The sequence below is a fragment of the Mandrillus leucophaeus genome, unplaced genomic scaffold (genome assembly GCF_000951045.1).
Source record: "Mandrillus leucophaeus isolate KB7577 unplaced genomic scaffold, Mleu.le_1.0 Scaffold13, whole genome shotgun sequence".
Taxonomy (NCBI): Eukaryota; Metazoa; Chordata; class Mammalia; order Primates; family Cercopithecidae; genus Mandrillus; species Mandrillus leucophaeus.
The window spans coordinates 1,817,106-1,830,536 of NW_012101254.1; the positions used below are offsets into that span (position 1 = coordinate 1,817,106).

The window sequence follows — 13,431 nt, forward strand, 5'->3', positions numbered from 1 at the left end:
TTCCACTTTTTTTTTTCAGCCTTTCCAAGTCATAAAATCAATGTACTGTACCTACTTTTAGGTTCAAGCACATATAACACTATAATTATACATAGTCTTTGCTTCTTATGACTTTTGCAAGGCGCCTACCAGAGCAGAATCTGCTTACCCCTCTGTCTACTTGTGCTGAGGATACACACTAGTGTATCTGACTCCTCCTGGTCTATCCTGCACTCACATCCCAGCAGCTCCCAAATCCCCACAGGCCTGCCCTTCCTAAGGACAGCCTTTGCTTTCTCAGAGCCTGTGCTACATTTAGTGGCAGGTCCTGGCCCAGGGATGAGGGGATCCCAAATTGCCACGATTTCAGCATGTGTGTGCCAGGGTGTAAGCTGCTTTGGTGGTTTAAAAGGACGACTTACCCTCTCTGCCCTGCAGACAAATCTCATGGGTGCAGTGGAACTCTCTCCTTCCCTTCTCCTCGATATACTTCTCAGCCAAGTGCTGTCTTGTTAAGTGAGTGAAAACCAAGTCACAAACCAATATACCATAAAATGTTAACGCTGGCTTCTCTGGATGCTGGAGGTACGGGTGATATTTATTTTCTCCTTTAGAGCTTCTTGATTTTTTTTTCAGATTTTCTATAGTAAAACCGAAAGTGTATTTTAAATTACATTCTAAAAGATGCACTCAAGATGTGCTGCATGAAGGCAAATAACAGCTTCAACATTCCTTCACACTTGCTAGCTCCAAATTACTGCCTCTGCCTTCAGAGCCAGGCGATTTGGAGGGGGTGGGAGCCGGGAGGGAGTGGGGAGGAGGCTGCAATGTGGGCCATTGAATCTCCTCTTTTTAGACATCGCTCTGGCAGCTAATTCCAGGGTGCTCGTCTGTATGGTGGCAGCGTGACTTTCATGTTTTCCCCAAGGTGTTTTATGGCCTTTTTACAGTGGTACTTTGAATAACTTTCTCTCAGTAACTTACAGATAGTGAAAAATATCAGATGATTTTTCTTTCCCCCTCTACGTTTCTTCCCTTTTTTGTTGCAACTGCATTCCTTAATAGGCGTCTCCTTGCCATCTCTTCCTTCTCCTTCCTCCCTCTTCTTTTCTCTCTCTCCCTGCTCTCCCCTACCTCTTTGCCTCTCTTCACCTCATTTTTAAAGCAAAATAGAGAGACTCTGACCTTGCTGGCCCCGGCCATGGGAGAGGGCAGGGAGTGCCAGCCAGGGCTTATCAGTGACCCAGACGGCTGTAGGAATAGTTCCTGAGGCAGTTTCAACCCTTCACTTTTTCAGAAGGTAATTCAGGTTTCAGAGCAAAGGGGAGGCTGAGGTTTAGTGGCTGGATTCCAGGCTCCTTCTCTGCAGGAAAGTTGGCCAGCAGACTGAGCATCCGAGGAAAGGCAGGAGGGTCCCTGGCAAGTCAGGTCAGTCTTGTTACAGGGCAGAACCATTTTAGGTAGCAGTTTTAGATGGCCTTCTAGGTTGATCTGGAGGGATCTCTCATCCTTAGTCAGGAGAAGGCAGCAGGCATCTGTGATCTGGTCACTCCTGCTGTGTTTAATTCCCTGTCCTTGTTCTCGATTGCAATCAATGTCATCTGCAAGGGGTTCTTTGCTGGACAGTGGCAGTGTGATTGGGCCATACATCAAGGTTCCTCTGTAATGCCTCACCTTTCTTGCTGGCAAATAAGGAGCCAGTGCTCCATTCTGAGAGAGACTCGAGTTTGAATAGACCCCTGCCCTCTCCAGCCTCCCACCCTACCCCACTCCCTTTAACTAGTTAACTCTACTCCTCTGGTTAACGGCCTCAGCTCAAGCATCAGCTTCTCAGGTGATCTTCCCCTGGCTCTCATAGTGAAGTCAGATCCCTCATCATGTGTTCTTATAGGGGTGTGTCTATCTCCTTCACAATGGATAACAACAATCAAGATGTCAAAAGGACTTGACAGGTTGTTGAACGGCTGTCTGCTGCCTTCCATGCTCTAAGCTCCTCAGCCTGGAAGCTCTATGAGGGTAGTGTGGGGTTCTGCTCACTAACGCAGCCCAACTGCCAAGGGCAGAGCTTGGCACATAGGAGATACTCAGTAAGTATGAATGGAATTAATGAATTAATCTTAGCTCCATCCCTTTTGGCTCCAGAACCTTGCACAAGTTACTCAACCTCTCTGAGCCTCAGTTCCTGCATTTGAAAATGGGAATAATAATCCCCACTCAGAAAATTGTGGGATTTGTGGGGCAATGATTGTAAAGCCCCCAGTATGGTGCCAGGCACCATGTGTAATAGGCACACATGAAGTATTGGTTTCTTTCTTAGTGAGTTTTTTTTTTTTTTAAGACATCCCAGAGTATTGCAGCTTAAAGATTTAAAGAACAAAAACATGTCTCCCTATTTCTTCTCCCTCCTCCTTTCTTTGCTACCTTCTCCTGTGGGGGGTGAGGCATAGAATGGGGGCACAGAAGATCAGATTTTGTGATTTTTTCACTAACGAGATGACTTTAGGTGAAGCATTGTTCCTTCCAGTGTTTCAGCTTCCTCACATGTGTGATAGGAAGACATAGATAAATAGCCTTCACAGCCCCTCCCAGCTCCCCCACTCTGAGTCTCTGCATGAGGTCAAGGGTAGCATTGATGACCGTTGTTAACAGTGCAAGATGAATGGAAGCAACAAAGGTGATGCAGTGCCAGAGTAGGATGAATCCAATCAGACTGTTGGCCTATCTATTTTAATACAAGCTGAGTTTATTTTAGTAAACTCTTCACAGGTGAAGAGTGATTTAAAATATGGCATCATGCCAACACCCGTTAGTAAAAGCACAAGGATTTCTAGTGTACCTTTCTTCAAAAGAGCCTGAGGCTTTGTAGATACTGTCTCATTAATTCTCTGAGCATCCGGAAAGTTGGCTGGGAAAGCATGATGAGTTCTGTATTATATGCAGAGAAACAAAGCTTGAAAAAGGTTAAACAGCTTACCCAAGGTCACGCAGTAACACCGCTGTACCCTAGAACACAGTTCTCTAGCACATCAGCCTATCTGTGGAAATGAGTTCAGTCATGGTGAGGGGCCTTTGCGCTGAATAAGTGGCATCTGGAACTGGGGCTTCTTAGAGGATAGACTCTTTATCCTGAAAGGACAGGGGTGACAAATAAAGAGGGATTGAAAGGTCTGGAAGTTAGGAGAAAGTGTTTTGTCCCTCTTTCTCCCCTCACCCTAAGCATCTTCCCTTGGACAAGCCAAGGACCAATTTCAAGGATCCAGGCATCAGGCCTTGTGGTGGTTGCCATGGAAACAGTCGTGGCTGAGCCTGAGGCCCCGCAGAGCCAGCTGCCCTGATGGAAGGTGTGTGTTTCTAGTTCGACTTCCTGGTTGACCCAAAGGGATCTATTGTCCTCAGTTGGGAGAAAGCAGCAAGCATCTGTGACCTGGTCAGTTTCTTTCTGCTGTATTTAATTCCCAACCCCTGTTCTCCAGGAGAATCATCACCTGCAAGGGGTTTGTACTGTAGAGTGGCATTCCTAGCTGGTCCACACATCAGAGGTCTGCAGTCATACATCCTATCCTAGTACTCACTGGCAATGTGACCTTGGGCATTTGTGCTTTCTGAGCCTCAATCTTTTCATCTGTAAAAGAGGTTAACTACCAAGGTCGTTGTAAGGATCACAAAAGTGGATGCCTCTGAAAGGCATTAGGGAGCCCTAAGTCGTGGTGAATGTGTACACAGTTACAATCCACTCTTCCACACTGGAGCTTCCCTCTTCCTGTGAAAGTGGGTCACACTATGCCCAGGGCACTCACTGCATGATTTCAGGAGTCATCCTGGCAAGCGTTACTTCCTAACTTGACACATCAGGTCAAGAGAAGAGCCAGTTGTTCTTGGATAGTTCATAGTCTCTTGTCCAACATGTCTGGACTCCTAGGCCTGCTGGTGGGTGATTATCCCTACCAGGACTCTCTCACTCCAAAAGAAAAAGGTCTTTTGTTCATGGACTTGGTTTTCCAGGCTGCCCTGTCTTTGTGTCTTTGTGTCGCTTTCAGTACATTAATTATTTAGTGCTTGGTAAAGCTCTCTGAGATCACAAGATGAAAGGCCTGGTGGCAGTTCAAAGCCTTCCTTTTGATTATTATTCCAGTCAACATATTGTGGGGGAGAAAATAGGCTTAAGATCACAGTGGAGTAAATTTCATAAAGAGTAGAGTACAAGCAAACCACAGAAATGGACCCAAACAGATAGTCATATTGCCCTGCTAATGGAAGCACTCAGGTCTTACAGGGGTAGGGGGTGCGGGTGTGTTAAGAATCAGGCCATCTGGAGAGTGATATCCTCTATATTGCTGTCTTGGATTAGTAAAATAAAAATGCCCATTAGTCTTCCACAGCTACCAAAAGCCAGTGTGAGTCCACCTTGGCTAGTAGGTAGGGCCAGTGACCAAGCACACCTGCAGCAGGGGTTCAGGGCCAAAGGAGACATTGTGGGTGAGTCAGGAGCTGCTTGCTTGGGATGCTGAAATCGTCTCTGGAAAGGTAAAAATGCAGTGACTTGGTACTATCAAATTCTGAGAGATACAGATTCTGAAGAGGAGACATCAGCTGTCACATGGCCTTTGTTATCGGACTTTGGCCTTGAATTATGAGTCACTGGTACCTGCATAGACGTGGTATCTCAACTGATGAAATAAGTCCATGCCTTGATCTGCCCCTGCCCCTGCAAAGCATGTCCTACGTGACACCAAACCAGAAACAGCCTCTGTGAAATGCATTTCCTATTTTTTTCTAAATCAATGAGCCAAAAAAGAAAAGAAATCAACCTAAACAACAGACCTGAAACTTAAGTTGCGTGAGTGAAATTAATATACAATTACAATCCATCATCATTAACATGTTTGTTGAATGGCCTCAACACCACTATCCTAAGTGGTTAAGGAGGTCAGGGCCCAAGTTCAAGTTTCGTTCTGACACAACCCGAATCCCAACTCAACTGCTTTGGTGTCCAGCTCAGGAAAGACGGGGACCTTGAGGAGGAGGGATTTGAACTGGCTCTTTAAGAAGGGGTAGGATTTAGGAAAGCAGGGTTGGAGAAGTATGTTCTAAGCAGAGATTAGCTTGGGCGCAAGTTTGGAGACTAAGGTGTAATGGGATAGAATGTGAAAGGAAGGATTCTGAATGGGAAATAAGGTTGAAAAGGCAAACAGTGGCCAGAGTGTTTGGGCTCCAAATTTATATGCTTTAGCCGTTTCTGGAGCAACCTCTTTGTGATTCTTTTTTTTGGTATAGGATACCCTGCAGGTAACCAAGTCCCTAAGGGCAGGGACCAGGATAACAATTTCCTTTATTAACATTCCTCACTATTGTGCCTTGGGAAGGGGTACATGCTTTCGCTGGCTGGCAGAGGTTGTTCACCATTGAATGAGCACAGAAATTATACATGGGTCCTCTTGGGGAGGCAGGAAATGCATGCTGAAACTCTAACTTTTGACAGTACAAGAGAATATTATAGGAGTGTAATTTTTGCTTCAATACTTGAGCTACCAAGAAAGAGCACAAACATCTCTGGCAGGATGGGATGGGGCTTAGAGAAAGGTGAGGCGGAGTGGGAGCTGTTTAATTCCATCCAAATTCCGCCCTTGACACTAATAGCTCCCTTCTGAATGAGCCAGCTGGAAGAAAATGTGAAAGCAAACCGTAGAGAACCGAATACGTATGAACCAGAGAGGACCTTAGCAACCAGTGAGTTCAACCCGCTCATTTCCCAGGCCTAGAGAAGGTATGGGGAGGGCTATATGTGTAGGACAAATGGTGCATCTGCAAACTCTCTCTTTTCTCTGAAATCACATCTCAGTTTTTCAGACTAAATTAACAACATCGCCCATCACCGCTAACTCTAGGAGTCATGTAAATTTACTGAGGTTTCTTTTGCTGAACAGGTGCAGGCTCAGCCTAGTGAATACCCAAACCATTTCCCCTGGACTGCCAGTCCCAAAAAGAGGCCTGCCCTGTATTCTCTGAGAGCTGTGCCTGATTTGACATCCAGACCGCTATTTATTTGGCCACAATAAGCTTTGCTTTGTGTGACACAAAATCATTGTAAAAGAATGCATTATTAAGTGTGTTTTCAAATAAGGGGGGAAAACAAGCAGACTGTCACTGATTGTTTTGTTGTTGGAAGGAAAATAAATAAGTAAAGCATCTACAGGCAAGGTAGGAACTGTTCCAAAGAGCGTTTAGAATGGAAGCATTTGTTACATTTTATTGATGTAGGTTTGTAAAACATGCTTGCTAGTGAGCCTGGGGCATTCATGTAAATAACCATCACACATGCATAGCTCTTTATTATTTATACTGACACAAGTATGATATATTATGTACATTGGCTTAGGAATAGATAGACATGCAGTGAGACATATAAAAATAAAGATTGGAAATACACAGTGCCAATTGGCTGCAATTTGGGTAGTCGAGATCATGTACAGTTGGCAAAGTTAATGATTAGTGAATAATAGAGAAGCAGCTCTCTGGGAGCACTTTTGATTTCTGGACATTGTAATTATTGACACAAGATGATCCAAATATAGGAAAGGGACAAAGACTCCCCCTCATTTTGGATTCTAAAACAGAGATAAGAATATACAATTATAAGGATGGCATGACTGATATTGAAAGACTATGTCGTGCACACATTGTCTCATCTGACCCTTACAAAACCCTGAGAATCTTTAGAGTATGCCCATTCTTATTCTCATCATCATTTTTAGAAAATTGAGGTTTGGTAGAGTGTGTGCTTAGCCTGAAGTTAACAGCTAATAAGTGCCAGAGATAATACCTTTCTCCAGGGCTCTGGTTTCATTTATTTGACAAATATTTATTGAGTGCCTGCTGTGTGCCAGGCATGGAGACATAGCAGTGACTAGTGCAGGAGGTACACAATGAATAAACCAATATACAGAACACATATATGTGTAAGAAATAGGACAAAGGGATGGGAGTGGCTTACAAGGAGTTGTCTCTCAACAGGAGGACCAGGGAAGTTCTTTCTGGGGAGGTGACCTATGGACAGGGACCTGGACAGAGAGAGGGAGTGGCCATGTACCTGTGAATAGGAGGAGTTTCCTCAGCTGAGAGAACTCCCAGTGCAAAGGCCCTGGGGTGGGAATGTGCTTGGCGAGTTTGCGGAAGAGCAAGAAGACCTGTGGGACTGAGCTCCAGCAATGAGGGAAAATGGTTGCAAATGAGGTTAGAGACAGAATCAGGAGCCAGATCCTGTGGGGCCTTTACGGGCTACGCTATGACAAGAAATTTGGAAGCTATTTCAGGGGCTGCAGTGTCAATCTAACTGCCACATAGAGAACAGACTGAAGGCGACCCCTGTGGAAGCTCATAGCAATAACAGAGAGAGGTGAGGAGGGAAAAGATGAGAAGGGGTAAAATTCAAGTAGAGTCATCAAGATTTGCGATGAATTGATGTGAGGTGAATAAAAGGAAGAAGTTAAGAATTCCTTATTGGTTTTTGGCCCGAGCAACCCGGTGAGTATTGGTAACACTTTCTGAAATGGGGAACGCCTGGGGTTTAGGGGAAGGGCGGTCAAGTTTTTGGCTTGCTCGTGATAAGTTTCAGATGCTTATCAGGCAATAAAGTGGAGATTTTGAACAGGCAGTTGGATGTGTATTCTGTTGTTCAGGGGAGAGATTGGGCTGAAGACACAAATTTGGTAACAGTAGTATGTGGATGATATTTAGAGCTATGAAACTGGGTGAGATCACTTTGAGAGAAAGTTTAGATGCAGAAAATGCCCAAGTTCTCCAACTTTTAACAATTGTCAAATAATAAAATAAAGATCCCACAGACTTTTTTTTTTTTTTTTTTTTTTAAGACAAGCTTACTTACATGTCAGGCAAAGAGAAATTCACTGCATGGTTTTCCAAGTAAGAAAAGTCAGAGTTGTAAAAGCCTTACAAAGAGGGCTACAATGTTGTTCTGGTTATTTGGAATTAAAAATCGGTTATTTGAACTGAAGAGAATGAATGAATGCATAGGCTTGTGTGAGTGTGGGTAAACAAGTTCCCTTCATTGGTCAGCAAAGAGTCTTCAGTTAGGTACAGGAAGGGTCTGGTGTCCCACAGTCACTTGAAACTCATGATCATTGATCATCAGCTGGTTAGAACCACTGGGATAAAATACAACACTCAGCCATGACAATTCCTAAGCAAGTGCTGCTGGAAAAGGAGAAGTTTCCTCCTCTACAGTTTGGAAAATGAGGAAGATCTGGCAAAAAAGAATAAAGAGGATCTTCCCACTGAAGCAGGAGGCAACCAAAGGCTACATGGTGACCAGGATGTAAGAAATCCAAGAAGCAGGGAGTGATTGCAGGGACAAATGCTTCTGAGGGGTCTAGTGAAACAAAGACCGAGAGTTGTTCAATGTATTTGCAGCCTAGGGTTGTCGACCTTGACCTGGAGTAGTGAAGCCAATCTAGATTTTGTTGGAGGAGACAGGAGCAAAGACGAATCCTTTAATAGATTTAGCTGTAAAGAAGAACAGAGTAAAGGGACAATGACTGGAGAAGAGTGTGACAGTCAAAGAAGCTTTTTCTTTATAAGATGGTGCATATTTGTGTGACTGACTTGGCAGAGAGGGAAAATTGTTGATACAGGACCATTGTAATAGCAGATCCCTTGAGAAGAGACGAGACTAGCACCTAAGTGAAGAGGCTGGTGCTGTTTAAGAGTGTAGACTGTTATCCTTTACAACAGAAGAGAAGGCACTGATACCTGTGAGTGGGTAGATTGCTTCTCTTTTCTCAACAAGCTAAGAAACAAATTCATTCGCTGACAATGTGGAAGCATATGGGAAATTGGAGGTTTGAGAACTTAAGAGGAAGTTTCCACTAGTTGTATTGGAAATAGAGTGAACTGAGTTAGGGAAGGCAGTGGGATTCCTGGGCCATCCTGAGGTTGAGGTTTCTGGTGATGAATTTAAAATGAGGCCCATCAGCACTGTTGTGTGTTCCTCTACCCCTCTTCTCCCACTACCACATCCACCTGCTCCAGGATAATTGTAAAGAAAGAGGCAAAGAAGTTGAGATTGTGTGCAATGGAATTATGATAGAGGTGAGCCCTGGAGCTGAAGCTAAGGACATTACGGGGATGATACACAGGGAAAAATGCTGAGTATCAAGAGCTTGAGGTTTTCACTCTGCCTTGATACCCTGCAGTGCCTAGAAAGGGCTTAAGAAATCATCAGAAAAACAACAACAATTGTGTCACCAGCGAATCAATAATGCCCTCAATCCAGGTGCATTTCTTCCTCATTTCTCTTCAGGCCTTCGCTTGTCTGCCTCACTTGGGCACCTAGAAACTCCTACTCCTATTTCCCCACTCCTTTCTCCTCTACACTTCATCTCCCAAGGTCCAAGAGTCACTCTACTTGAGCCCGTTGGTCTGCATTCATACTTTCACCCATACGTCTGCATTGAGGCCCATTTCACTCTGGATCCTCATATTTTCAGAGTGGAACCCTGAAAACACAAGGCTTTCTTTAGCTTAAATGGATTGCTTCTGATGGCTTGGCTTCTCTTTCTGCTAGAAAATCCTTCCCTGCAGTGGTTGGGAAGGGCAAGGGTAAAGAGCGTGATGGGAACAGACAGTCTCTGGACCCTGCACTTGTTAAATGCAGAAATATTTTGTTTGTTATGTTCTACATTGATGTGTATTCTATGAACTTTGACTAGCACTCATTTCTGTTCCAATGCTTCTGATTTGAGCAAACAACTGCCTTCACGTGGGCTTTGCTTTCCTTGATCCTTGACTTTTCAGGTGGGGAGTCTTGGCCTTTTAGCTGACCCCTGAATTAGCTCCCTAGCCTCATCCGGCTTATCACTTGCCCTCCCTACTCTGAGGGGTAAGTTTAGGGACCCTGTGAGCCCACTGGCAGGAAGAAATTCTAGGAGTTCCTGTAAGGGCAAGATAAGACTTTACGCTTTTTTTCAACCCTGCAATATTCAACCCTGTGGATGCCTGGCAAGTTATTGTGTTTTGTGATATAAAAGGCCTCTGAAGGGATGACCTGCAGTGATGTCCATATTACCTTGCTGGGTCATGACCCAGCCCTCAGAGCCCTTCCTTTTGAAAGTTTTTTTCTTTTTTTAACTCCTGAATATATTGTCTGGTCCTCACTCATATTAAAGTTATCTGCCATTCTGTGCCCATTCACAGATTCATAAGTGCTTCCTGAACTCTAGCCCCATCTGCTCGGTTCTTCACATCCAGGAAGAAGTTACTATCATTCCCAAACTGAATGGTTCAGAAAAATGACATCACTTAGAAACAGGGAAGTATAACCTAGGCTTAGTCTTCCTGTCACTTCAGAGCTACTTAAAATTTGAGATTAGCCGATGACTCAGACCTAGAGTCTAAGCGAATTTTTATTCACATGGGAGTCACTGCAGGGAGTTGATTGTCCGAATCTTCCCAGACCCTTCCCACTTGCCCTGTTCTGAAGTATGCTCGGTGGTGACCTTCGACCTCAACCATTGTGCCGTGGGGGCCCTGCCAGGCCCTGTGGAGAGCTGAGGGCCACCCTGCACCAGTCTGTGGCCTGTGCAGAGTGGTGAAAGGAGCTTGGACTTCAGTGTCAGTTGATCTAATCTTTTGACCCTGATTTCCTGTCTCCTGCTGGCTGTGTGGCTATAGTCGAGGTAACTAACCTCTTTATGCTTCAATTTCCTCAGCTGCAAAATGTGGACAAATAAACTTATTCACAAGGTTACTGTAAGAAGCAAACAAAATCACACATTTAAAGCACTCAGCTTCATATCTGGTTCATACGTGTTCAATACATACTAATTTTTTAAAAGACTAATAAACTAACCCCACCCAAAATAACCCTATGTGGCTTTGCATTCACTTCTCTGAGGCCCATTGCCTGTCTGTGAAGCAGAGTTGATGTGCAGGTGAAATGAGACGGCTTCTCTCTGCACTCCGAGCACAGGCTCTCACCCCTTTCAGTGCCTTTCCTCTGAGCTCTTTTGCAGAAATCCTGCAGAAAGATGTACCTGGCCCCAATCAATTTCATTCTAATCTCTATAGACCAAATATAAGAGAAAAGCCAAAATTCTTTCCTAGATACCCAGGAGCCAGCACGTCCAACTCAGATCTATGGAAAGCAGCGATTAAAATGGTTTTTAGGAAGGAGACCGTGGAATGCCCATCCTGTTCCAGTTGCAGGGCACAAGGACCATTAATCAGCATCACCTAAGGGCAGCCCCTGCAGGTAAAATAGTGGAGGGGTCTGGAAACAAGAGACTGCCATGGGTACCCAGGCCACAGATTTCCTTCAAGTGTGTGAAGTGGTGTGATACTAAAAGGGAGTTAGAAGTAGGAGACCAGAACCTGCCAGAGCTGGTGCAGGGGGTGATGTGGAAGAAACTGCAGAGCAGGCAGACCGGGAAAATGCCTCCGCTACTCCTCCTGCCTGCCTGTTCTTCTTTCTCTTCTTCTCCTTTTCTTCTTCACAGACTTCCTCCAAGTGGGTTAACAGTTACCACCAGAGTAGCAGATCAGCCCATTCTCCATAGAACATGGCCTGTTGATCTAAGGCAAACCTGGGCTCAGTTCCTGCTTCCATCACTTGCCTCTCTGCATCTCAGTTGATGCATCTGTAAAATGCAGATGATCATTTCTATCTCAGAGAGCCATGGTGAATATCATGTGACATTATGTAGGTAAAGATTCCAGCATGGCGCCTGTACCGGGGAAGCTACAGAAGAAATGCTACTTTCCTTCCTTCCCTCCTCCCTACACTCAGTCTTGCGACACATCTATCTATGAAAGAGAACTAATTCTCAAATCCTTCCTTCTTTAACAAAAAAAAAGGCTTTGTCTGCCATAAAACATTAGCAAATAGTGATTGAGCTTGGGATTTTCTGGGAAGCACTGTGTTAGAGCAGGCAGTGTGTGATCATTTGATTTGTAGATATATTGTAATGACTTTTCACCACACAAAATCCACTTGAGGTGCTGCTAAGGACAGGAATAATGCTTCTCTGCTGCTTTTCTTTCAAGCCTTCTTTCTCTCATGCAAATCAGAAGCATTAATCCTTTTGGCTTTCTGGCCTCTTGTCTTTCAGAAAACTCCAGTCAGCTAGCTTCCCCCACAACCCTGAAAATAACATAATTGTTAAGAACTCATAACTTCAGAGTGTGATTTCAACCCTCTCATTGATAAGGCAATAACCTAAGCAAACAACATTAGATGAAGTTACAAGTCTGAACATAAAGTAGGGATGGAGGCATTATCTGGATGAGATGAATTGGAGTTCTCTATAAAGCTGCACAAATTATTATAGACAGAATAGACTTTGGATAGAACTCTCAGACCAAGCCATTAAGTGCCCCGGCTTCTAGTTCATCTCCCAGAGCTCCTCAGCGTGGCCTTGGTCAGAACATTCAGACCTCTTAGATCTGTCTGCCCTTGGTAGAAAATGTACATCAGGGTCCTGAGATCAACTCAGTCTACTAGTGGCTCATTTTTTCCCCTCATCTTTCCAATGGATGTCATGAAAGCCCCTCATAAACTTCCTTTTTCACTGATACTTAGTGACAGCTAAAAGACACACCCCGAGCACATGGATCAGTGTTTTCTTTGTTTTTATGTCCAGGTCATAGCTCCTTGGAGTCACCAACAAACATACCTTCTCCTTCTCCTGATTATTTTACATGGAATCTCACCTGGATAATGAAAGACTCCTTCCCTTTCCTGTCTCATCGCAGCCGATATGGTAAGTATATGTTTAATAGTTACTTGTGATGCACCATCACCATCTCGTAATAAGGACTCTGTGAGTTTCAGTTTGGGATTCATAGTGCTCCAGGGGATTCCCTCAGTTTCCTACATACAAAAGAAGTCTTTCTGAGCCCTCTGTCTCCCAGTGATACTCAACCCACTGGAGCATTCCAGCCAGGCCGTTCCAGCTGCGCTCTGTATCCTCATGGGAGCCAAGGGTTTTGTTGCTGCCATATCCCTCCCGCTTAGCCTTTATGGTATATAGTATTCCAGCCATCCCCTTATCAATCATTGGAGGAGATGCTTATTTGCATCTTGACTGTGGCTTGCTTTCTGGTTCTAACCCACAGCGTTTCTAACAATCTCTCTCTCTCTTTTTTTTTTTTTTTTTTGAGATGGAGTATTGCTCTGTCACCCAGGCTGGAGTGCAGTGGCGAGATCTCCGCTCACTGCAAGCTCCGCCTCCCAGGTTCACACCATTCTCTTGCCTTAGCCTCCTGAGTAGCTGGGACTACAGGCTCCTGCCACCATGCCTAGCTGATTTTTTTGTCTTTGTATTTTTAGTAGAGGCGGGGTTTGACTGTGTTATCCAGGATGATCTCGATCTCCTGACCTCATGATCTGCCGGCCGCAGCCTTCCAAAGTGCTGGGATTACAGGAGTGAACCACCGTGC

General features: G+C 44.6%; 1 protein-coding gene across 1 annotated transcript in view; it reads left to right on the plus strand.

The window, feature by feature from the left end:
- Positions 1-13,431, plus strand: part of ALK (anaplastic lymphoma receptor tyrosine kinase) — a 793,694-nt gene that overhangs the window by 206,788 nt on the left and 573,475 nt on the right. Inside the window, exon 2 of the mRNA XM_011972566.1 lies at positions 12,633-12,752. Within this exon, the coding sequence (XP_011827956.1) occupies positions 12,633-12,752 (120 nt within the window). The remainder of the gene's footprint in view (positions 1-12,632; positions 12,753-13,431) is intronic.